At 49.4% G+C, this 27,178-nt stretch overlaps 1 protein-coding gene across 3 annotated transcripts in view; it reads right to left on the bottom strand.

Annotated features, from left to right (window-relative positions):
• The window catches only part of PDE8A (phosphodiesterase 8A), a 2,216,737-nt gene that overhangs the window by 325,654 nt on the left and 1,863,905 nt on the right, over positions 1–27,178 (bottom strand). For all 3 annotated transcript variants that reach the window (XM_069222557.1, XM_069222555.1, XM_069222556.1), the window contains exon 17: positions 13,610–13,808. In XM_069222557.1, coding sequence (XP_069078658.1) covers positions 13,610–13,808 — 199 coding nt within the window. The remainder of the gene's footprint in view (positions 1–13,609; positions 13,809–27,178) is intronic.

Below are 27,178 nucleotides of genomic sequence, written 5' to 3'. Positions count from 1 at the left end.
CACATCCAGAAGCTCTTGAAGATTCGAGCAAACAATTGTGACCTCCGCTGCGCAATCATATTCATCCTGAATTTAACACTTCGGGAAGATTCGCAAGTGTTGGTGTACTGTGTGCTGTAGTGTAGAGTGCAGCAAACACTGCATCCCAAGTAGTGCAGTTGTCCATACTAGATGTGCCCAATCTGGCACGTGGTGTTCAATGACTGCAGTGCTATGCTGGCAGAAGAGAATATCCTCTTACCAAAGTTGTCCAGCATCTTGGAGTCCCTATCCGTTGGAGTGGTAGGGAATGAACCAGGTTTGAATTTAGAGGTAGAGGCCTGGACAACCAGGCTCTCCCGGCTGGGGTGCTGGGTGATGTAGGCTAGGTCCTCAGGAGTGGATGGTAGGCAACTGTCCTGTGCAAAGGAGCCTCTGTGCAGGGCTTAGCCCAGGCCAAAGCAGGACATATGTCAGGGCTTCATTGAATGGGAGGAGAGGCTCAGGGAGGGCAACTCCCAGCCAAAGCACTTCTTTCAAGACATTTGTCTTTACTGCTACAGAGGGCAGCTGAAGGTCCAGGAACTCAGCCAAGCCCCTCTGCATCACCATGGTTAGGGAAGCCCTTTCCTCTGTAGCAACAGTAGGAGGCAAGACCAAGTCAGTGTCTGAAGGGTATCCAAACCACTGGCATCCACCAGTTCTTCATACCAGTTGTCGTTGGGCTCATCAATGGGGTTAGAGTAACCTGAAGACCATTCTCAATCGTCTCCCTCTCCTGGCCTGTCAAAGTAAAAAGGCACTGGCTCCCACTTAGAAGGTCTGTTTGATTCTGGTGGGAGTCAGCATCAATGACACCCATCTGGCTCTGCATCATAACTAGGTATAACAATGGGGCCAGCACTGCCATGGAGCACTAGCAGCACCGAGAACAATGGCACTTGAGAGGGCTCCTAATGAGGTTGGGGTTCTTTATTTGGAGTTGCTCTGGATATATCACCGTATCCAAGGGGTGAGATTGGTGCCAAAGAGGGGCCCACAGGTGGAAATCCAGTTTGGTCTCCCTCCAATCCATTGGGGCTTGAAGGCGCTCCAGAGGGGTCGGCCTTCTGTAATATGAGGTGCATGGCATCATAAAACTCCTTGAGTTGGGAACGGGGTGGGGGTACTCCGGCTTCAGGAAAAATGGAGAGGCACAGAGGCTCCACTGTGGATGATTGGAGCGGGGGCTCGATTTTGTCCCCGTGCCTTGTCTGAATACCTGGACCGGAGGGGTGAAGTACGGATGCCACCTGTCGGCACGCAGGAGTACTGCGTTAAAAATTTCCAGATCAGATCTGATGAATATTCTAAGGTAAGGAATTTGCTAATGTGAGGAACCTGCAGGTAGAAGTCTCTAGCAGAAGGGTTGCAATTCTTTCAGGATTACTCTAAATCAGTTGATGAAAAAGATGGTTTTATACTCTTCTTATGATTTGGCAGGAAAGGATATTCTAGGATCCATTCAAACCCATGGTATGGTTGTTTCCTCAGCAGAGTGGGTTGGAGTCTCCACTCCTTAAATCCGCAAGGCTGCTACACAGGCTAATTGAAGGAAGTTGGCTCTGTATATACTATCTCAAAGTAAGAGATAGTGTGCACAGAGTCCAAGGATTCCCCTTAGAGGTAAGATAGTGGCAAAATTAGATAACTCTAATGCTCTATTTTGTGGTAGTGTGTTCGAGCAGTAGGCTTATCAGAGGGTAGTGTTAAGAATTTGTTGTACACAAACAGGCAATAAATGAGGAACACACACTCGAAGACGTAACTCCAGGCCAATAGTTTTTATATAGAAAAATATATTTCCTTAATTTATTTTAGAACCACAAGATTCAAGATTGGAAGAAAATACATAAAATGCAAGGTACTCCACACAGTTAAGTAAGGAACTTTGAATAAACGCAGTAACGAACAAGTTACTTACCTTCGGTAACGAGGTATCTGGTAGAGACTCTATCTAGCTGCAGATTCCTTACCTTAGAATTCCCTGGCGTCAGCTTCGAATCCAGAGTTTTTTGAGAGCAGTACCCTGCGTGTGCGCTGTCGGACGGCGTCGTTCGGATCCGCGTGCGTCGTCAGCGTCGTTGGAGTCGTCTATGACGTCACGGTTGTCTATATAGACGCCGTCTCGGCGTGCATACGTCAGTTCTTTTCCACAACTTCCCGCGCCAGAAGCACAGAGTCATGGAAGAACCAACCAATACACTTTTAACCTCTTTGACTGTTTGGAGAAAAACACTATCATGCCTGTAAGAAAGGCAAAAAGTTGCCAAAATGAAACATATTCATATAAATATATATATATATATATATACATATATGTACATGAGAAACAATTTCCCCAGAGCGGGGAGGCTTGGGCGGGTGTAAGGAATCTGCAGCTAGATAGAGTCTCTACCAGATACCAAAGGTAAGTAACTTGTTCATCTGATAGAGACTTCTAGCTGCAGCTTCCTTACCTTAGAATAGATACCCAAGCTATAACCCATGGTGGTGGGTCTGAAGGAGATTTTTTTTTTTTTTTTTTAATACAAGGAAGTCCTGCAAGACAGAACGGGCAAAATGCCTCTCTCTCCTCACCTGGCTGTCCAGGCAGTAGTGCTTCGCAAATGTGTGTAAAGAAGCCCACGTTGCGGCCTGACATATGTCCACCACCGGTACGCCACGTGCCAACGCAGTGGTAGCAGCTTTATCCCTAGTGGAATGAGCTCTCAAGCCCTCAGGAGGCTGCTTCTTCGCCAAAGCGTAGCATATTTTTATACAGAGAACGACCCAGCGCATGTGGATCGCTTCTGTACTGCCCGACCCTTCTTTGCACCAACGTACCCCACAAAGAGTTGGTCGTCCACCCGGAACTCTTTAGTGCGGTCAAGGTAGAACGATAACGCTCTTTTTGGGTCCAGTCGATGGAGACGCTCCTCTTCCTTAGAAGGATGCGGTGGTGCAAAGAAGGTGGGCAGGGTGATATTTTGACCCAGATGGAAAGGGGTCACCACCTTGGGGAGGAAAGGGGCAAGAGTTCTTAACACCACCTTGTCAGGATATATCATGAGATAAGGAGGTTTAGAAGATAAAGCCTGCAGCTTACTTATTCTCCTGGCAGATGTAACTGCCACCCAAAAAGGCTGTCTTAATAGTGAGCAGCCGGAGAGGACAGTTATGCAAGGGCTCGAAAGGAGCACACATAAGGAAGGTAAGAACCAGATTAAGATCCCACTGAGGCATAACGAAAGGCACAGGCGGGAACAGATGTACAAGCCCTTTCAAAAACCTCTGTACTAAAGGTGATTTAAACAGAGATGGTTGATCAGGCAACTGAAGAAAACCCGATAAGGCTGCAAGATAGCCCTTGAGAGTCCCCAAGGAGGAGCCCTGCTGGGCGAGAGACAAAATAAACAAAAGGATGTTAGACAGAGAAGAAGAAAGAGGATCAATAGACCTCTCTGAACAATAAGAAACAAAACGTTTCCAACGGCAGGCGTAGATCGACTTAGTAGAGGGACGCCTGGCTGCCAGAATGACATCACAGACCTCGGGAGGGAGGTCATAAACCATCAATTGTCGCCACTCAATCTCCACGCATGAAGGCGCAGAGTTGACAGGTTCGGGTGGAGAACCTTCCCCTGCTGCTGTGACAGAAGATCCTCCCGAAGAGGCAGCCTGATTGGAGGACCGATGCTCATTTTGAGAAGCTCTGGATACCAAACTCTCCTTGCCCAATCCGGAGCCACAAGGATTACTTGGGCCCGGTCGTTCTTGATTTTCTTGAGAACTCTGGGCTGAAGTGGTATAGGCGGAAAGGCGTACAGGAGGCCTGAACTCCATTTGCGACGAAAAGCGTGGCCTAGCGATAGCCCCCTTGGAAACTCCAACGCGCAAAACTGCTGACATTGCATGTTGTCTGTGGAGGCGAACAGATCTAACCAAGGCTCTCCCCGCTGCTGAAAGAGTCCTTGCGCCACCTCCGGATGGAGACACCATTCGTGATCCTCTAAGCATTTTCGGCTGAGTTCGTCTGCTCTGGCGTTCAGAGAACCTGCCAGGTGTTGAACCACCAGGGTCATGCCCTGCTGTTCCTGCCATGTCCAGAGGCGTAAAGCCTCTTGACAAAGGGTCCATGACCCCACACCGCCCTGCTTGTTGCAGTACCACATTGCGGTAGTGTTGTCCGTGAACACCTGCACCACCTTCCCTTTCACAACAGGAAGAAATGCTTTTAATGCTAGCCGGATCGCCTGAAGCTCCAACAAGTTGATGTGGAGCCCGTATTCCGCCAGAGACCAGTGAGCTCTGATCGCCACCTCCCCCAGATGGCCGCCCCATCCCAGAAGTGACGCATCTGTCACTACCGTTAGATCTGGTTGGGGAAGGGAGAGGGGTCTGCCCTTGACCCACTCACAGTTCACTAGCCACCACTGCAGATCTTCCGCAGTCCTCTCCGAGATCTGAACTACGTCGGTAAGATTTCCCTGATACTGTGCCCATTGGAACTTCAGGTCCCACTGCAGAGCCCTTATCCACCATCTGGCATGCTTGACCAACAGGATGCAGGAAGCCATGAGTTGCAGCAGCCTCAGAGTCTGTCTCACCGAGATCCAGGATAGAGGCCGAAACATCGGAATCATAACCTGAATATCCTGAACCCGCTGATCGGGAGGATAAGCCCGATACTGCACTGTGTCCAGAACAGCTCCGATGAAAGAGAGCTTTTGAGAGGGAGTCAGGTGTGACTTTAGCACATTTATAGTGAGCTCCAGCGAATGCAGGAGGTCCGCCGTCGTCTGGAGGTGGGGGACGAGAGCCTGGGGCGTAGGACCCTTCAACAGCCAATCGTCCAGGTAGGGGAAGACTGAAATCCCTGACCTGCGCAAATGAACTGTCACCACCGCCATCACCTTTGTGCACACCCGAGGGGCACTGGTGAGACCGGAAGGAAGCACGGTAAACTGAAAGTGCTCGTGGCCCACCTTGAACCGCAGGTAACGTCTGTGGCTTGGCAGGATAGGAATATGGAAATACGCATCCTGCAAATCCAACGCTACCATCTAGTCTCCTTGGTCTGGGGCAGACAAAACCTGAGCAAGAGTGAGCATCTTGAATTTCTCCTTCTTGAGGAAGAGATTGACGTCCCTTAAGTCCAAAATAGGGCAAAGGCCTTTTTTCTTTTTGGGAATCAGAGAGTAGCGGGAATAACAACCACTGTCTACTTCTGATATCAGGACTCTTTCTATGGCTCCCTTGGCCAAAAGAGCCAAAACTTCCTCGCGGAGCAAAGCTAAATGGTCCTCCATCAGCCATTCCTTTGTTGGAGGGATAGAAGGAGGGAAAGACTGGAAGGGAAGGGAGTAGCCCTTCCGTATGATCTGCAGGACCCACTTGTCCGTGGTGATGGAAAGCCAATGAAGGAGATGAAAACGAATCCTCCCTCCAACTGGACGGACGTGATCCCGCAGAACCACACGAGGATGGCTTGGGGGCAGTGGAGGCGGGCTGTGTGGCAGTCGACCTCTGGCCAGACGCTCTGGGTCTGATGGTACCACGACAACGTCCTCTTCCGGGATGCTGTGAAGCCTGAGGACGTTGGCTAAATTGTGGCTGGCGTGGCACCACACCCCTCCCGAAGCCTCGGAAGGGGCGAAAAACAGACTGCTGTCGTGCCGGCATTGAAAGGCCAAAGGATCTGGCCGTGGCTCGAGAATGCTTGAACCTCTCAAGCGCGGAGTCTGCCTTTTCGCCAAAAAGGTCAGAGCCATCAAAGGGCATGTCCATCAAGCTGGACTGGACATCCCCTGAAAAACCAGTGGAACGTAGCCAGGCGTGGCGACGAAGGGCCACTGACGATGAAATCGCTCTGCCCAGCGAGTCGGTCGTATCCAAGCCACACCGGATTGTAAACTTGGCTGCATCTCTCCCATCCTTTACAGCCTGGGTGAGAGTGTCCCGCACGCCCTCCGAGACCTGTGGCAGCACTTGCGCCACCGTATCCCATAAAGTATGGGAATAATGGCCCAATAGGCAAGAGGTGTTTACAGACCTCAATGCCAGGCTGGAGGAAGAAAACACCTTCTTCCCAAGCTGATCCAGCCTCTTGGATTCCCTATCCGGGGGAGCGGAAGGGAAGGCACCACGTGAAGTAGAGGCTTGGACAACCAAGCTCTCAGGAGTGGGGTGTTGTGTTAGGAAACTAGGGTCGCTGGGAGCGGGTCTATGGCGGCGGCCGACCGTCCTATTCACAGGAGCCCCTGTGCTGGGTTTGGACCGCGTACCCAGAACGACGTCTGTAAGAGCCTCATTGAAGGGCAACAACGGTTCCGATGTTGACACCCCCAGCTGAAGCACTTCTGTCAGGATATTTGTCCTGACTGGCACCATAGGCAAATCTAGGTCCAAGACCTCAGCTGCCCTACGCACCACCATAGCGAAAGAAGCCCCCTCCTCCGTAGCCACATTAGGAGGAAAGAGCATACCAGTAGCTGGAGATGTGTCCAGTCCACTGGCCTCCCCTAGATCCACATACCAGTCCTGTTGCAATCCTGATTCTAAAGGGTCCTCAGACCCCTTCCATTCCTCTCCTGTGTCTGGCTGTTCCAAATAATGCTCAGACAATGATCTGGGCCGAATCGGCTCCGTCGCTCCGGCTCCTGATCATCCGGAATAAGGATGGGGCTGCCACCGGTGGGCGCCGGTGGCGGACCCGGCGCCGAAGGACGTCGACTGTGTGAAACCGGCACCGGTCCAGATCCTTTATTGCATGCTGAGGTCCCCAACGGCGCCGAGGCCGAAGCCGCCGGCGTCGAGGCCGAAGGGGCTCCTGCTGACCCCGCGGGGCCCGAAGACCCACCGAGGGTACAGCCCGGAAAGGGGGGGAAGACACAGAGTCGACCCTGGCGACGGCTCCGTAGAACCGCACTCGGAGCGTCGACGTTCCCTAAACGCCTCGTCGGGCGTGGCGAAGACGAAGTCCGCTTGGACTTCTTCTTCTTGTGCCTCTTACCTTCCGATGACCTCGAGTGCGAGGAAGAGGACTTGGGGCTCCGGGAGTGGTGCCGCGACCTTCTCCTACTGCGGTACCATGACCTCCGCGGAGGCACGCCGACCGAAGACGAATGTCGGGCCGCAAGAAGCTTAAGGGATCTCTCCCTCAAGGCCTTCGGCGCCATGGCCCGACAATCGGAGCACTAGGTGGAATCATGGTCCTTGTCCAAGCACCAAAGACAAACTCGGTGCGGATCCGTCACCGACATGGTGTGATGACACGCACCACACGGCTTGAATCCTGTGTTTCTCCAAACAGCCAAAAAGGCGTTGAGAAACCGTCAAAGCAGGGTAGCTCTATCCAAAACTGTGCTTAACCAGCGCGGAAGGAAAAGAACTGACGTACGCGCGCCGAGACGGCGTCTATATAGACAACCGTGACGTCATAGACGACTCCAACGACGCTGAAGACGCACGCAGAACTGGTTGACGCACGTGGATCTGAACGATGCCATCCGACAGCACGCGTGCAGGGTACTGCTCACAAAAAACTCCAGATTTGAAGCTGACGCCAGGGAATTCTAAGGTAAGGAAGCTGCAGCTAGAAGTCTCTATCAGATATACACAGTTTTAGTTAAAATGGCAATAAGCTATTTTAAAAATGGACACAGTGCAAAAATCAACAGTTTCTGGAGGAGGTACGTATTGGTTAGTTTTTCAGGTAAGTAAGGCACTTACAAGTTCAAGTTCCTGGGCATAAGCAGCCCACCGTTGGGGGTTCAAGGCAACCCCAAAGTCACTGCACCAGCAACACAGGGCCGGTCAGGTGCAGAGGTCAAAGGAGGGCTCAAAACACATGGGCACCTATGAAGAACAGGGGTGCTCTGGTTCCGGTCTGCCAACAGTTAAGTACCTGCGTCTTCGGAGGGCAGACCAGGGGGGTTTTGTAAAGCACTGGGGGGGGACACAAGTAGGCACACAAAACACACCCTCAGGGTGTAGTGTGCTTAGCAGGCGTTGGGTTTTCAATAGGAATCAATGGAGGGACCCATGGGTCACTCTAGCCGTGCAGGCAGGGCACAGGGGTGCATCTCGGGCCAGCCACTGACTGGGCTAGGTAGAGGGTCGCCTGATGGTCACTACTGCACTGGAGTTCAGTTCCTTCTGGTCCTGGTGGCTGCGGGTGCAGTGCTTGGTCCAGGCGTCAGGTTCTTTGTTCCAGGCAGTCGTGGTCAGGGGGAGTCTCTGGATCCTCTATGCATGCGTTGCTGTGGGAGTCCAGGGGGGTCGTCTCAGGTTACTCCCGAGGTCGCAGTCGCCTGGGAGTCCTCCCTGCAGTGTTGGTTCTCTGGAGCCCTGCGGGAAGAGTGAAGTCTCTGAAAGTTGGAAGAAAGTTGCAAAGTTGTTGCTGTTTTTGAACAGTGATGCTGGTCTCTGGAGTTTCTTGGTCCTTCAAGTTCAGGGCAGTCCTCTGAGCATCAGAGGTTGCTGGTCCCAGTTGAATGCGTTGCTGTGCAGGTTCTTTGAGTCTAGAGACAGGCCGGTAGGGCTAGGGCCAAGTCAGTTGGCGTCTCAGTCGTCTCTGCAGAGCTTTCAGGTCAGTAGTCCTTCTTCTTGTTGTAGGTTGTAGGAATCTGATATCGTGGGTCCTAGGGTGCCCAGAAATACTAAATTCAGGGGTGTGTTTTAGGTCTGGGGGATAGTAACCAATGGCTACTGTCCTGGAGGGTGGCTACACCCTCTTTGTGCCTCCTGCCTGAGGGGAGGGGGGTACATCCCTAATCCTATTGGGGGAATCCTCCAATCCCAAGATGGAGGATTTCTAAAGGCAGGGGTTACCTCAGCTCAGGACACCTTAGGGGCTGTCCTGACTGGTGGGTGACTCCTCCTTGTTTTTCTCATTATCTTCTCCAGCCTTGCGGCCAAAAGTGGGGGCAGTGGCTGGAGGGGTGGGCATCTCCACTAGCTGGGATGCCCTGGGGTGCTGTAACAAAACACATAAGACTTTGAGGCTCACCGCCAGGTGTTACAGTTCCTGCAGGGGGAGGTGAGAAGCCCCTCCACCCAGTACAGGCTTTGTTCCTGGCCACAGAGTGACAAAGGCTGGCAGAACCTGGTCAGCCTAGCACTAGGAGTTAGACTGGTGTACAGGGGGCATCTCTAAGATGCCCTCTGGGTGTATTTTACAATAAATCACACATTGGCATCAGCGTGCATTTATTGTACTGAGAAGCTTGATACCAAACTTCCCAGATTTCAGTGACAAACTCCCAGACCATATACTCTTTATGGCTACCCTGTACTTACGATGTCTAAGGTTTTGCTGAGACACTGTAGGGGCATAGTGCTCTTGCACATATGACCTTACCTATGGTATAGTGCACCCTGCCTAAGGTCTGCAAGGCCTGCTAGAGGGGTGACTTACCTATGCCACAGGCAGTGTGAGGTTGGCATGGCACTCTGAGGGGAGTGCCATGTCGACAGTCATTTTCTCCCCATCAGCACACACAAGCTGTGAGGCAGTGTGCATGTGATGAGCGAGGGGTCCCCAGGGTGGCATAATACATGCTGCTACCCTTAGAGACCTTCCCTGGCATCAGGGCCCTTGGTACCAGGGGTACCATTTACTAGGGACTTATCTGAATGCCAGGGCTGTGCCAATTGTGGAAACAAAGGTACAGTTTAGGGAAGGAACACTGGTGTTGGGGCCTGGTTAGCAGGGTCCCAGCACACTTTCAGTCATAACTGACATCAGCAAAAGGCAAAAAGTCAGGGGGTAACCATGCCAAGAAGGCATTTCCTTACACTAATTGTAGGAGGCTGGCCTGGCTTATAGTGGGCACCTGATGGTAATTACACCTTGTGGCAGGTCCAGTTATTCCTTATTAGTAGAGTTCTAGCAGCTTAGGCTGATAGAGGTAGCTATAGCAGAGCATCTTTGGCTGAACTAGGAGACATGCAAAGCTCCTACTATACCACTTATATCATATGGCACTATATCATAAGAAACCCAATACTCAGAGTTACTAAAAATAAAGGTACTTTATTTTAGTGACAATATGCCAAAAGTATCTCAGAGGATATACTCCCTTAGGAGGTAAGTAATATACACAAAATATACACACAAACCACAATTAGGTAAGTAAACAGTTAGAGAAGTAGTGCAAATACTGTACAATACAATAGGATGCAATAGGAGACAATAGGCCTAGGGGCAACACAAACCATATACTCCAAAAGTGGAATGCGAACCACAAATGAACCCGAGGCCTAGTGTAGTGTGTAGAGGGTCGCTGGGAGTGTAAGAAAACACTAAGGGTGTCCAAGATATCCCACCCCAAAACCCTGAAAATAGGAGTAAAGTTACCCTACTACCCCCGAAAGACAGTGAAGTCGAGATAGGGGATACTGCAAAGGCAACAACTGACTGCAAAGCACTGAAGACGGATTCCTGGACCTGAGGGCATGTAAAGGAAGGGGACCAAGTCCAAGAGTCACGCAAGTGTCCAGGGGGGGGCAGGAGCCCACTAAAACCCGGATGAAGGTGCAAAAGGGCTGCCTCCAGGTGGAAGAAGCTGAAGATTCTGCAACAACGGAAGGTGCCAGGAACTTCTCCTTTGGTCAGAAGATGTCCCACAGCGTGCTGGAGGATGCAGCTGTTTCCACGCAGAAAGACCGCAAACAATTCTTGCTAGCTGCAAGAGACGTGGCTGAAGAAAATGGGTGCTGCCCGGGCCCAGGAAGGACCAGGAGGTCGCCCCTTGGAGGTGGAGACAGAGGGGGCGCTCAGCAACACAGAGAGCCCACGCAGAAGCAGGCAGCACCCGCAGAAGCACTTGAACAGGCGTTCAAGAAATCTGAGCACGGCGGTCGTCTCAACACAACAAGAGAGGGTCCCACGAAGCCGGTGGTCAACTCAGCGAGTTGAGCAATGCAGGACGGAGTGCTGGGGTCCTGGGCTATGCTGTGTACGAAGGATTTTTTTCAAAAGTGCACAGAAGCCCTAGCAGCTGCAGATCACGCAGTACACAGGATTACTGTCTGGCGTGGGGAGGCAAGGACTTACCTCCACCATATTTGGACAGAAGGACCTCTGGACTGTTGGGGGTCACTTGGATCGAGCTCCTGTGTTCCAGGGACCATGCTCGTCAACATGAGAGGGGACCCAGAGGACCGGTGATGCAGGAGTTTGGTGCCTGCATTAGCAGGAGGAAGATTCCGTCGACCCACAGGAGATTTCTTCTTGGCTTCCAGTGCAGGGTGAAGGCACTCAGAGCATGCACCACCAGGAAACAGTCGAGAAGGCCGGCAGGATTAGGCGCTACAATGTTTCTGGTAGTCTTCTTGCTACTTTGTTGCGGTTTTGCAGGCGTTTTGGAGCAGTCAGCGGTCGATCCTTGGCAGAAGTCGAAGAGGGAGATGCAGAGGAACTCTGGTGAGCTCTTGCATTCGTTATCTGACGAGAAACCCACAGGAGAGACCCTAGATAGCCCTTGGAGGAGGATTGGCTACCTAACCAGGTAAGAGCCTATCAGGAGGGGTCTCTGACGTCACCTGCTGGCACTGGCCACTCAGAGGTCTCCATTGTGCCCTCACACCTCTGCATTCAAGATGGCAGAGGTCTGGGACACACTGGAGGAGCTCTGGGCACCACCCCTGGGGTGGTGATGGACAGGGGAGTAGTCACTCCCCCTTTCCTTTGTCCAGTTTTGCGCCAGAGCAGGGGCTGGGGGATCCCTGAACCGGTCTAGACTGGCTTATGCAAGGGAGGCACCATTTGTGCCCTTCAAAGCATTTCCAGAGGCTGGGGGAGGCTACTCCTCCCCAGCCCTTAACACTTATTTCCAAACAGAGAGGGTGTAACACCCTCTCTCAGAGGAAATCCTTTTTTCTGCCTTCCTGGGACTGGGTTGCCCAGAGCTCAGGAAGGCAGAAACCTGTCTGAGGGTTGGCAGCAGCGGTAGCTGCAGTGAAAACCCCAGAGAGCTAGTTTGGCAGTACCCGGGATCCATGCTGGAGCCCCGGGATGCATGGAATTGGCACCCCAATACCAGATTTGGCATGGTGGGACAATTTCATGATCTTAGACATGTTACATGGCCATATTCGGAGTTACTATTGTGAAGCTACATATAGGTATTGACCTATATGTAGTGCACGCGTGTAATGGTGTCCCCACACTCACAAAGTCCAGGGAAATTGCCCTGAACTATGTGGGGGCACCTTGGCTAGTGCCAGGGTGCCCCTCAAACTTAGTAACTTTGCACCTAACCTTCACCAAGTGAGGGTTAGACATATAGGTGACTTATAAGTTACTTAAGTGCAGTGTAAAATGACTGTGAAATAACGTTATTTCACTCAGGCTGCAGTGGCAGTCCTGTGTAAGAATGGTCTGAGCTCCCTATGGGTGGCAAAAGAAATGCTGCAGCCCATAGGGATCTCCTGGAACCCCAATACCCTAGGTACCTAGGTACCATATACTAGGTAATTATAAGGGTGTTCCTGTGTGCCAATCAGAATTGGTAAAAATAGTCACTAGCTTGCAGTGACAATTTTAAAGACAGAGAAAGCATAAGCACGGAGGTTCTGGCTAGCAGAGCCTCATTGACACAGTTAGGCACCACACAGGAAACACATTCAGGCCTCAAACTATGAGCACTGGGGTCCTGGCTAGCAGGGTCCCAGTTAGACATATAAAACACACTGACAAATAGGGTTTTCACTATGAGCACTGGGGTCCTGGCTAGCAGGGTCCCAGTGAGACAGTAAAAACACTCTGACATATACTCACAAACTGGCCAAAAGTGGGGGGTAACAAGGCTAGAAAGAGGCTACCTTCCTACACTAATCCATCTGCATTCGTGAAATATTACAAACTAGATGGGGCTCAAGATGTCATTTAGATTTTGGCACAAGTGTTCTGTATCTTAATTGTTGGATTTAAGTTTTTGGAGCAATATTTTCAATGAGATTTGAAGAATTCCTAATTTTTCTGTGTACAGAATGGAATGAGGAGCTACCCACTGGGCTATTTATTGGTAAACTTCATTATTATTCTCCCTTCCTCATGCCAGTACTTGTGATTTCAACTCCATAATTTTTCAAGTGCATGACATGACCCAAAGCCCGTGTGCCCTTTCATATTATAAATGGTGGGCAATATCCCATGGGGTGCTCTGATTTTATTCTAATTTTACTTACATATTTTCAATCCGTTACTTTGAGATCTGGCTTTACATTTTTAGATTGTATATCTTACTTCGGTAACTTGTCCTATATAACTACAAGCATTGTACTTTTTAACTCACTATCTCAGCAATTTTTCCTTTTTCATTTCTTAATTTCTTCCACGTGTGGCAGTTCAAGAAGTTTTTTACATTGCAGTTGCCTCACTGTAATTCCAGGGTTTATATAGAGTTGTTATCAATTGGTCCATAACTTCAGCAAAAATAATAATTACTGAGCATTAGAAGAAAGTTACACTTTTGTCAAGATCCAGTAATGAGTCTCTTTACGCATCTCTCCATAAATAAGAATACATCAACACTATTAGCTAGAAGCTTATGATTTAATTAGGTTCAGCTTACTGATCCATATCTTACCAGGTTCGACTTACCTTTACTCTTGCCTTACACAGGAAATAGGAAGTGGCTTGAAGAACATCAGCCGAATGTGTAGAATTATGATAGGTGTTTGTTGAATGATAATTTGATTCAATAACATGTAGCCAAGACCTTAGGGTTGATTCGGAACACTTCAAAAATTCACAGACTCCAAATTTAGCAAATATTTTAAGACCAAGATAGACTAGGGGCCTACATGAAAAAAAGAAACAAATCTATGTTTATACAATAGAAAACTGATGGTTAAAAAAGTAAAAAATATGCATGCACGTTTCATTTTATAAGCTATATTTCATATCATCACCCTTACAGGAGCATGGAATATATAGTAATTTAACAACTTTAGTTTAGACAGTATAAAATATATTTAAATATAATACTAAATCTCAGTGTAATTGATAACAAAAGATATGATCAACACAACCCTAAGGTAGCTACTCATTTTAAGAATGTTGTGGTCCTTCCGAGATTAAAGAAAAAGTACAATTAATCCACAGAATTAGTGCTCAATTTATAACTTCCACGTTCTGTGAACCACTATATTCTAATGTCAAGATTACGGCAGTGGAGGCTTCTGATCCAGCCAAAATAATAAACTATTTTTTTCATTCATTTTTTAATGTACACAATGAAATCCAATGCAATCCCGTCAGGCTAATTCAGTAAAGACTTTGGCCCTATAGCACAAAAATGAATGGAGACATGCAAATTTTGCAAATTCCACTGATCTTCAGAATTTATAACCTTGCCTGCAATTTACATAACGCCTTTTATAAATTCACAAAATCATTCAATTACAAACTCATGAATTCACAAACATTAATTTGTACATTTTTTTAACTGAAAGCCAAATCAAAATAACAAAATTGCACATTGGTGTCCTAATGAACAAACAGGATGAAGGTCCAAAACAACAATCGATATGTCATGCTGGAAATGCCCACAAGAGGCAGTTGACAATAAAAAGACATGCAGAAAGAGACAAAAGATACACTGACTATGCGGTGAACATGTGAGAGGAGCAATTGACTAAAGGTTACAATATTTTTTTTTTTTAACAACTGCATTGAGGGTACCCGAAAGCACTAAAAAAACATAGGCGGGCATGAAGAGTAAAGTTCAATGCTTCATAAATCTCGGTTTGAAAAACGACAAAAGAGGCTGTATGACTTCAAAGCTCTACTAGGGAGAATTATGACACCAATTCTACTACGAATAGGGACGAGCAAGTGGAGAGCCGACACATATTAACACTCATGTTTAGTGCAGGGTAGTGGCCTACTACTAGACAGCAATGAATGGTATGGCACATATCGCAACAAACATACAGTCTTCCAACGGAGCACATCAGACACACCACTTTGCATACATCTAAGACAACGAAGATATGCTCGTGTAGGCTTGCTTTATGAGCTGGCCAGTAAACTTCAGCAATGAAACTGGATCCAGAATTAGTATAAGTTCAGGGTGGACATGACCCTCTCTCAAATGATTCAATGTAGCATTCGCTCTCTACAATAATACAACTTGCGGAATATTCACATTTGCTAATACTGCATTCATGAAATCATCAAAATAGATTTAATAAAAGAATGTGATAATACTGCATGCAATATTACTGCACCATGTAGACTATGAAAAATGTTTCTACCTTCAAGGCATTATTTTTCTGAGGCAGAGAACACCACAAGGCAATCCGATGCTAAACCCGGTTTCTGCCACCAAATTTCATCACAAACTAAACGTTTTGGCTGCATACGAGTGCTGAATTTGCATCGGAAACAATCTGCTGCTATCCTCACCTGGTGACAACCTGCAAATACACACACCATGCCAGGCAGCACAAAGTCACATTTTGTAAAGGGGCTGGAGTCCTTTCAGATGAGGCTGTCAATGAAGACGTACACCTTTTTGGCAACTTAATGATGAAAACACATCCAAAGGTATGCTCTAAGCTACCGAAAAATATCACAGATGAAGCAAACACTCTGTCATTGTATTCCATGAAGTTCATAACACCGTGAAAAGACCTTATAGAGAGGGTACCTGACACAGCAGCATAACACGATGGCTACAGCCAGGCTACCCATTGAGGCTCTGTCAATTAAATTTACCTGGCAAAAAAAGAACAATAAGGTGCCTGGGGCGAGGCGGAGACTGGAAACCCCACATAGCCAGATAACTGCCCAACATCTTAAGTGCATCTGCATAGTGATTTCCACCAGAGGTATCATTCTAAAGTGATACTGGCTTCCATATCACGTTGTCATATCATGTAAATAAGACATTACAATATATTCATAAAGGATGGGGGAACAAACAGCCAGCAGGAAACATCCAATGTGTGCGGGATCCCATGTGGTAGTATTCGACTGTGGAAAATCACACACAGGTACACTGGTGCATAGTAGGCGATGTTGCAATAGCAACATCTACTGCTACTTCCCTTATCTTAACGCACTTGGTGCCCACAGATGTGAGCACAAAGGTGTTGCATCAAATCAGTTTGCACATCTGCATAAAGGTGTTGTAAATAACAGCATTCATCATCACTTATAACCTGTGATCCTTGATCCGTGCTAAGGTAACCTCAGACGGTTTAGCACTCAAGAATTCAAACTGTGAAACCTCCCTCTTGATGCACGAGGATTTTGTGTTATTTAAAGACGATGGGGGTTATTACAACTTTGGAGGAGGTGTTAATCCGTCCCAAAAGTGACGGTAAAGTGACTGATAGTCCACCAGCCGTATTACGAGTTCCATAGGATATAATGGACTTGTAATACGGCTGGTGGTATATCCGTCACTTTACTGTCACTTTTGGGACGGATTAACACCTCCTCCAAAGTTGTAATAACCCCCAATATATATGAATACAAACAATTGTTATTAAGGGGTACTACTGCTTGCATCCAACATTGTTATGTGAAAGCCTGCTTTTGACTCTAATCGCATGCACAGTTCATGCAACATATTTCTTGTTACCTCAAGCAGGTATTATTTCTCATGCTGTTGAATGATGGCTGGTAAGAAACGTAACAATTCTCGCTTTTTCAGAGGGAAACAGTGTATAACGTTCCTCAGGTTGCTGTCGCTGAGAAATACCGTTTTCAATGACAGGGACTCTATGGCGTAAAACTGAGCGCCCTGCCCAAGAATTCTGAACAACTACAGAAAGGAGAGACCGACTATTGCTTAACTAGGTAAAGAGAGAAGGGATTTAGAAGGCGTACTTGTCAAAACCGACAGGCAGAGAAATAAAACCAGCCTTCGTTATGTGAATTAGGTATTCACTATCTCTCCACATTTCTATTTGCTGTTGCTAATGTTTTACTATGATATGTGTATTTCTTTTACAGTCTATGTTACTGTCAACTTTTAAAATACGTATCTGTGGTTCTCACTGACCTTTAACAACAAAGTGCAAGATACCATATAACTATATTATCCCTGAAGAGCCTTTACTGGGTCTGAGATACTCTTAATACTGGCCAATCCTTGTGAACTATGCCCACAGGAGGGATGCTGAGGCCCCTTTCTGTTCTCCTTAGTCTGAAGGCCCACAGACAAACCACAGCGCTCTGAGGGATAGGGAAAGGTGGAAGAGAGCAAAGGAGGTGGGGGGCAAAAAAATAAATCCGTTGGCTTGCATCAGAAGGTTCCAATCCTGACAGCATAAGCAAATGGTGAGGCTTGAACACCTCTCCCTCCATTAGAGTATATAAAGCGTTGATCGTGTACTAGTCCAGCTTCATGGCAGTGTGGTCTCAAGGATGCCGAACCTCACACATAGAATGCTACTGTGGGGAAAGAGCATACAACAATCCTGGTGATGTTTCAGGAGAACGATAACTCCCTTGTGACACTGCAAGGCTCTCAAACTGATGACTTCTACAGATTTCTCCATCTGGCAAGCAGCCATTGCATAGACAGCAACAAATCTTCCACTAGAGACTAAGGGGGTGATTCTAACATTGGCAGGGGGCGGAGGCCGCCCGCCAATGTTCCCCCGTCAAAATACCGCTCCGCGGTCACAAGACCGCTGAGGGTATTTTGAGATTTGCCCTGGGCTGGCGGGCGGCCGCCAAAAGGCCACCCGCCAGCCCAGGGCAAATCTACCTTCCCACGAGGACGCCGGCTCCGAATGGAGCCGGCGTAGTGGGAAGGTGCGACGGGTGCAATTGCACCCGTCACGTATTTCAGTGTCTGCTTTGCAGACACTGAAATACTTTGTGGGGCCCCCAGGGGCCCCGCGGCACCCCCTACCGCCATCCTGTTCCTGGCGGGAGACCCGCCAGGAACAGGATGGCGGTAGGGGGTGTCAGAATCCCCATGGCGGGCGAGGATTCACAAGGGCAGTGGTAAACCGGCGGGAGACCGCCGGTTTACCCTTTCTGGCCGCGGCTGAACCGCCGCGGTCAGAATGCCCTTGTGAGCACCGCCAGCCTGTTGGCGGTGCTCCCGTGGTCGGTGACCCTGGCGGTCACCGGCCGCCAGGGTCAGAATGACCCCCTAAGGCTAGAATCCTGGAGCACTAGGACATTACCTTGACCCACAGAATCCGTATTTGGGCAAAATGTAACTGTTTTTCACAACTACCCCAAAATTACAGAATCTGATGAGCTGGTGGATTCTATTCTGAGGTGTTTCAGCACGGTTACAGGACTGTAGAACTTGCTGTGCTTGCTGTCTAATGTTTGCAGATAGTAGATGGCAGTGTTGTCGGGGTGGGGGGGGGGGGGTCCGAAGTTATTAGGTATGTTGCTGTCTTTGACACTATCGACCATGACATTCCAGTTAACATGCAGGCTGGTTTCTAAGGTGCTGTTCTCACCTGGCTTAAATACTTCCGGGCCTAGAGACAACAGAGGTCACACTTCAGTTCCATTCTGAGGACAGGTTAGTTAGCGATGGTGCCCTCAATGGAACAATATTGTCCAAATGTTAATATTGGATTAATCAATGTCGATGCACATTTATACACAAAGTAACATCAGCATTATTAAGTTCCCCCATCGTGAACTCTACGTCAACCCCGGTACGTGGTCAGGAAGGCTCTGAGACCTATGCCTGAGGGTAATGACTGGCAGGTCACAACACTTAGCTGGCAACCAAACACACACATAGGTAAACTCAGATCAGATCCCACAGATGGGGAGCAACACCACAATGGTCCCCAGAGATAGGACCCAATAAAACACACATGGCCAGAAGGATGCATGCATTCCCAAACACACCAAAAGTTAGATGTCACATGTAGTTAGGCAAATCAGAACACAGCACACACACAGCACATGCAGTGACCATGCACCCCTCAGGCCAGACATCTGGACCAGTGCTGGCTGGTCCACATTGTGTCCATGTCAGGTCGAGGTCCACCTGCATTCACTATCTGGAAGTGTGTTTATGACTCCATGACAACGGTTGCCATTTTTTTACCAAGAAAAAAATGTCTTTTATGGTTTTATGACACTCAGAGAACTATATAAAAACCTACTTCAATCTGATCACAACAAGAGACAGTCCTCAGACCCCAGATCTGTAACTGCTCTCCCAGCAGTAATGTTTAATTAAATGAACCGTTTCTATTTGCCAAATGCCTCTTGTCTTTTATTTTTTAAGGTAAATTCTCATTCAAGCAACATTTTGGCGAGACAGGAAGGAGTTGATTGGTTCTTCAGACCCGACTACAACCAAAGGAAGGGGACCCTGCCGGGACGGATTCACATTTGCGCAACAAGAAACATGAGCAGATGCCACAATTCACTAGAAGTTCTGCTGAATACGCAGGGAGGAGGTCCATCCTGAAGCGGGCGCCACAAGGGTAAGAGACTACATCGGAACCTAAGTCCTAGCATTTGGCGTGAGGCAAACTAGGAAAAAGCATAATCCGAAGAAACCACCTTACTGATTGTCAGCGCCAGGAAGAGTAATCATTAGGACCGCTGGGCGTGACACAGATGGTACACTTGTCCCCTGGGTGTGATCAGGGGTTTGGGTTGCTGGCTGCTTGGACCGCTGGGCGTGACACAGATAGTACGCATAGGGCCTGGGTGTGACATAGGGACAACATCCCTGAGAGGTGCATCTTGCTTGGACAGCTGGGCGAGACACAGATGGTATGCAGAGGCTCTGGGTGTGATACAGGGCACACACTTCAGTCTCACTAGGCTAAAGAGGTATTCTCAGTGCTATTGGTTTCTTAACACTGTTAGCATCTGAAAGAAGTGAGAGGTGTGTTCACTTGGACCACAGGGCGTGACACAGATGGTACGCAAGACCCCTGGGTGTGACAGGTGTAATTTGGATGTTAGGGAACTAGAACAATTGGGATTTATGAGATAAGGCATAGCTTATGTCAGTGGACAACATGTTGTTGTTTTTAGGTATTTTAGGATCTTTTTTATATCATGAATTAAAAACATGTGGGGTATGTCTCACTGTGGCGTGTATATGGTTGATGGCATGCTTTTGGATATGGTATCTGGATTGAGCTCTGGAGAGGTTATTGGGACTAAAGTTTATTTATTTCTGTGTGTTTCCCCTCCTTGTTCCCTTGCCTTTGTCTCTTTTTGAATAAAATACAGCTTTACCCCTGAAGAAGGGACACCCAAGCCCCAAAATGCATTGGGGTTCATGAATCACCTCCAATGATGTTTGGATGAAAGAATTGTGAACATTGCACACTAAAACACATGTTTTATTTTTTCTTTGAAAATATGGATATATGTGGCAGTGGATTAACTTGCATTCCCATTACAAAAAACGATGTAACTTTGATATCCTGATATATTGTGCTGACTTGCATAGAAGTACAAGTTACTCACCTTTGATAACGATATATCTGGTAGAGACATATTCTATTTGCAGAGTCTGACACCCGGGGGAAATTCTAAGGTAAGGAATCTGCAACTAGAAGTCTCTATCAGATCTTGCTGTTAGACACTGTGCATAAAGGTGCCGGTCTATGTTGTAGTTACATGCTTCAGCCAGGGCACGTTCCTCTGTAGCACACCACATTTAACAGTGTAGTTAAATAATTGTTGAACTCGTATCATTGTCCGGTTGTGCAGGTCACACTTTTTTTCAATTATTTTCTGTTTTTTGCAAGCTTGTGAAGCCAAGAAGGGTCTATGGTTACTGAACGTACTCCTTGTAGGAAAGTACCCTCTTTTTGGCATGGTTACCCCCACTTTTTGCCTGTTATCAGTGTGCTTAGACTGTTTTCACTGGGATCCTGCTAATCAGGACCCCAGTGATTGTGCGCTCTCCCTCTAAATTTGTCTGCCTAGGACCTTTGTGCACTCCAGAATTGGCATAGTGGTGCACCCTTATAAGTCCCTCGTATATGTCACTTAGGTACCCAGGGCATTGGGCATGTATTATGCCACCCACAGGAACCCATGCAAAATGTGTGTGCAGGCCAGCCATTGCAGTCAGCGTGAAATGGTGCATGCACCCTTTCACCACAGGTCACTAAACCAGGTCACTGTAAGTCACACCCCTATGGTATCCTATCCCAGAGGGCCATGTTCAGGTACCTGTGTGTGAGGGCACCCCTGTATGAGCAGAGGTGCCCCTACAAACTCCAGTTCCATTACGCTGGACTTCGTCAGTGTGAGGAAGCTATTTAACCAGTGTACTGGACAAAGGACACATTAGTGGTCATTATGAACACCGCAGACCGCCGTGGCGACAGTGAACAGAAGACCGCCAGTGGTGGTGAACAGCACACTGCCATATAACGATGCCAAAACCAGAAACCTCCTAAAAATCTGCTACCTCCAGCCACCACCAGGGCCCTTGATGGCGGAAAGCAGACAAATCACCCACCCTCCAAATAATGATGTACAAATCACTGCGGTGGATAATGGATGTCGAACGACCACTGGCGGCACGACCACCACAGTCAGCAAGTGGACCCAACAGCAAGAAATTCACACATTGGCAGGTTTGAAACCCACACACCCGGCACACATCCACAACACTATAAAGCACACACATACACACCTCACAATCCTTTGCATCGCCAATAGGACAACCAAGATTGACAACACAACATCACACAAGTCACACACCCAACCACACAACAGCACCCTCACCAGTAATCCTACAACACACCACCCACAACACACACCATGGCACTCATTAAGCACCCCCGCTTCACAGCTAGGGAGCTAATGGTGGATGAAATACTGAAGGTCGAGCCACAAATGACATCTGCAAGAGATGAAACGACCTGTGCTGGAAGGTGAGGTCTATGGCATCCAGGTACAACATTGCGGTCAGAAGACTGGTGGAGGACCCAACCTTCACTCCCGACTACACCGACTGGGAGGAGAAGGTACCGGCTATCTTGCACCCTGAGGGCCTCACTGAAGGACTACAATTACTTCATATCCACCACACCTGTAATGCATGTACGACCCCACCCCTCCAACTACCACCAGGATCACTACCCCACCAGGCCACAATCACTACATCCAGTCACCCTACATGCCCGCAAGCCCACTAACAGGCCCACATCCCTCCCCCTGTGCACAGCCACCTACCCCTGCAAGGAATCACAACGGCACTACTGCTCCCACAATGCACACCCACATCTCATGGAAAATGTTAGGATAACCCCACAATAGGTCCCTGCATGGCCTGACAGGGGAATAAACAGCACAAATTAGGGCATATCTGTGCATCCTAATTCGAATTAGTACATGTAACATACATGTCCATTCCCCCCAACAGGCACCTCCACCCATGCCACCCCGACGGAAAGGCCAAGGAGTGCCAGCGCCAAACATGGAGACAGAGGCCCCACTCAGGAAACTGGAGAGGGAAGTATGGACAGTGAGGATTACCCGGGCCGTCACACAGTCCTGGACTGTCACCCTCCAGCAACCCCACCCAGGATACCACTGACACCCCTAAAAGAAAGAAAATGGGAGCACACTGCCTTGCATTCAAGCAGAAAATAGCCCCAAGGCATCATGGTAAATGCAGCCATTTAAATATAAATAGCTAGAATTTTTCAAAAAATTATTCACCCTAAGTAGGTGCAGCAAGTGCTGCATCGCTGTAGAAAGTCTTTCTCCTAAGGTAGGTGCAGCGAGTGCCGTATCTCTGGACACGTGTTTCTGGCTTTCGGCCATCATCAGCAGAGAGCCTATGTACCTGAAGGGGTCACTTGAAATGCCGCCAAACGTCTTCACTGGTTTTTGTACCACTCAGTAGGCGTACAGGTGCATCCCCAGTGCTCGTCAACAAGAGGCTCATGGGAGCCATCATTTAGACATCCAAAAAGAAAAAGGGAGCACACTGCCTTGCATTCAAGTGGAAAATAGCCCCAAGGCATCATGGTAAATGCAGTCATTTAAATATAAATAGCGAGAATTTTTCAAAAAATTATTCACCCTAAGTAGGTGCAGCAAGTGCTGTATCTCTGTAGAAAGTCTTTCACCTAACGTAGGTGCAGCGAGTGCCGTATCTCTAGACACATGTTTCTGGCTTTTGTCTGTCATCAGCAGAGAGCGTATGTACCTTAAGGGGTCGCTTGAAATGCTGCCAAACGTCTTCACAGGTTTTTGTACTACTCAGTAGGTGCATCCCCAGTGCTCGTCAGCAAGAGGCTCACGGGAGCAGTCATTTAGACATCCAAAAAGAAAAAGAGAGCACACTGCCTTGCATTCAAACGGAAAGTAGCCCCAAGGCATCATGGTAAATGCAGTCATTTAAATATAAATAGCGAGAATATTTAAAAAAATGACACCACTGACACCCCTACCACCCAGCCACCAACATCAGCTCTGGCCAAACGACCCCAAACCAGTGTCTCCAGGCCACAGACAGGCGGACCACAAGTACAGAGGCTAGAGTCACCACCTACTAACAGGCAGGATGATGATGATGACCCCAGTGCAAGTGGGACTGCCAGACGTGTGCAGGGGAGACAGGTACGGGGGGCTAGGCCCAGTGGGAGGGCATCAGTGGCCCAGGGGGGGAGGCCAAAGGATGGATGCTACAGCCCAGAAGGTGATCTCTGAGGTCCTGGGAGCATACCACCATACACAAGACAGGATGGGCCAGGTCCTGGCCACCCTGGAACAGAGTCAAAGGCTGCAGATAGCCCAACATCAAGAGACCATGGAGCAGTGGAAGCAACTCAATGCCACCATGGCCACTATTTCAGGGGTGCTGCAGCACCACTACCCAACCCAGCCTGAGACCCCCACAAACCTGAAAGCCCCTACCACTGCTTAGGATACAGGCTTGCCCTCTACATCAGCAGCAGCAACTGGACTGGTAGCACTGCAGAGGACACACACGAGACCAGCACCCCTACCCATGCAGCCAGCACCAGAAACTCAAACGGTCCCTCAGACCCAGATATGGCACTGGATCACCTGCCAAGACCCCCACAAAGAAGTGACTTTCACCTGAACTGTCTCCCAAGTGTGCCACTGTGCCACCATCCTCACCTGCCAATAGCAACTTAACAACTTCCAAGGGGCATATGGACAACTACCCACTGCCACCAATTGCTGAGCCCATGTACCCAGTATGGATATCCACCATGAGCGCATTGTACAGTGCACCAATGCATTTGTGACACCAAATAAAACACATTTACACCAATTCTTATGTCCCCTATCATTATGAAGATTCAATTGTAATTGTGAGTGCATTTGCCAGTCAATTCCATATTCATACCTTTACTGTAGGAATGGTACCCCATGCACAACATCATCTGGAGTAAACCAAAATGTCCACCATATTTGTTTCCATGGCACATGCCACCTTATTCTTCAGGTAACAGTGTCAATGACTACAGACACCACATCCCCAAACAAATGAGTCAGACAAACATTATGCAGTGCAGACAACAATTTTAGTGAACATTACCTCATAGTCACTGGAAGTATAGTTGGATCAGGTGGTTCCTGGAGTGGACATCTTCCCCCTCTTCATCCTCACCATCACTCTCATCCCCTCTCAGAGGTAGCAGGTCTGGGTGTACAGCACCCTCCACCTCTAGTAGGGGGATAGCCCTCCTCACAGCCACGTTGTGCAGCATGCCACCACTATTCTATACACCTTCTTAGGGCCATAGCACAGGGATCACCCAGAGAGATGGAGGCAACAAAATCTAGCCTTCAGGAGACCTATAGTGCGCTCAATCACCTCCTAGTACGTCCATGGGCCTCATTAAAATTCCTCTCTGCATCTGTCCTGGGATTTCTCACAGGTGTCAGGAGCCATTGCAAGTTGGGGTAGCCAGAATCTCCTGCAAAAGTGAGCGAAACAGGACTGTAACAAACTGCCATTACTTGCATACATCCTGGCTGTCAGCTATGTACTGATCCAGTGTCATACACACTCACCTATGAGCCATCCTCTGTCCCCTTGAAGTTGTTCCATCATGTGTGGCACACTGCTGTTCCTCAGGATAAAGGAATCTTGAACTGATCCTGGAAACATGGTATTTACATGTGAACTGTATTGGTCAGCAGTGCACACCAATTGTATATTCATTGAGTGGAAGTTCTTTCTGTTCCTGTACAACTGTTCATTCACTCTTGGGGGGATGAGAGCTATGTGGGTGCCATCGATAGCACCTATCACATGGGGAATGTTAGCAAAGGCACAGAATTTAGGCAGTGTGTTCATCCCTTTGGGGAAACTTGACATATGTCTGCAGGTGTTGTACAAATGCATCCAGGAATTTGGACAGGATAAGGCTAAACATTGGCTGTGAGAACCCTGCACCCATGCCCACTGTAGGAAAATGGCCCCCTTTTGCAGTTACCCCCCCACTTTTTGCCTGATATTGAAGAGGAGGCGGCAGCAGTCACCGGCACAGGGGGCAGGAGCCCTTTAAATTAAATCTTGCGCTCCCGCCTCACGGGACGCGCGTTTTAAGGAGGAGGCAGCAGCAGTCACCGGCACAGTAGGTAGGAGCCCTTTAAATAAAATCTTGCGCTCCCGCCTCGCGTGACGCGCGTTTGAAGGAGGAGGCGGCAGCAATCACCGGCACAGGGGGCAGGAGCCCTTTAAATTAAATCTCGGGGGCGTGGCTTCGGGCGTCAAGATGGCGGTCGCACTCTAAGAGTGCTCTGGACCCCTCAGTCATCCGCCGTACGAAGCTGCCACAATTCGCACTGCTGGCGCTGCCCTGGGGGCGCCCATCGGCTCCTGGACCCCAGAGATCCCCCCTGGAACCATCTTCGACATATTCGAGCCGTAATTGCACCAGCCGCGGCTGGCTCGATAAATTCAAAATGGCGGCCGGGACCGCGGCGTTCGGCTGAAACCGAGGTGGGAGGCTCCCCCGCTGGGACGACCGCTCGATGGAGGATGTCCGAGGCGCCGGCCCTGCGGTCCGGGACTCGGGCCCCTCGTGGGCCGATGAGAGGTGAACCGTGTTTGCGGTGAGGAGGAAGGCTCCTGACGACCTGGGCCCCGCTGTGCATCTGCGCGGGGGCCCGGAAGAAACGTAGGATACCCCGAGACGCGAGGAGATCTCCTCCGTCCAGATTAATCGAGGCCCGGGAATCAAGGGGGGCCGTGAACGCGACTCCGGCCACGCTCCTGAGGGAAGCTGACTCGCCCGGCGGCCGCCCCGAGTGGAGAGACTGCGCTGAGGACGCCGGCGCTTTGCGCCGAGACCTGGGCCCCTGTGGGTTGGGCCGTGAACACACGAGCGGCAGCTGAAGGACTCCTGGGGGGTCGGACCCTCTGTACAGGTATGCGAGGCCCAGAGAGATAAAGCAGATCTTAATAAAGAGGCTGCCAAGTGAGACATTCCTGCTCCCAATCACTGACTTTGAGCACCTGGGGCGGAGTGGGTGGCCCCCCAGGGATCGCTGGCATTAGGCCCTGGAGGGCGAGATAACTCCGGACCGGGAGGCAGGGAGCCCCCTCTCCCCCCCTCTCGGGGGAAAACAAAGGCACCCCAACGCGTGCTCGGCGGGGAAGGATCCCCCAATCAATACAATACAATGGGCACTTGAATCCAGGATAGGACAAACCCCACCATCCGGACTGATACCGGGAGACCTCTTTGGCCACTAGTCGCACTCTGGGGGCGCGGCACAAGCAACGCTTTGACCGGCCCCGGACAGGGGGGGAGCTGCTGGAGACGTCCTGGACTGTGGGGAGGACAAGGAATCCTGCGAGCCCCCGCTGACCTGGAGGCACGAGGTGAGACCCGATGCAGCTCTGGGCGGTCGCCGGACGGTGTGAGTTAACGGAGTGGAGAGGAGCAGTGCCTGTCAGACTCCGAGAGGGTGATTGTGCTGATGCCCACCGGCGTGTGCTCTGATTCCCCACTGGTGGACCCCCTCTGAGGCGGTCCCCTGTTGAAGCGGCCGGACGCAGAAACCTGGACGAGGTGGATCTGGGGGACGACCGGCCACCCCCAACTCCCCGAGACAGAATGGGCAAGGACAAAGCAAACAAACAACCCCCGACCTCCCAACAAAAGATCGACCAGTTCACGATGCCAGGGGGCCCCAGAAGAGAAGGAGAAACCGCCAGTGGAGGACCAACGCTTGACGGAGTGAGCGCCA

This window comes from Pleurodeles waltl, chromosome 3_1, assembly GCF_031143425.1.
Source record: "Pleurodeles waltl isolate 20211129_DDA chromosome 3_1, aPleWal1.hap1.20221129, whole genome shotgun sequence".
Taxonomy (NCBI): Eukaryota; Metazoa; Chordata; class Amphibia; order Caudata; family Salamandridae; genus Pleurodeles; species Pleurodeles waltl.
Note: the sequence above shows the minus strand (reverse complement) of the source record. Positions and strands in the feature narration are given on the sequence as shown.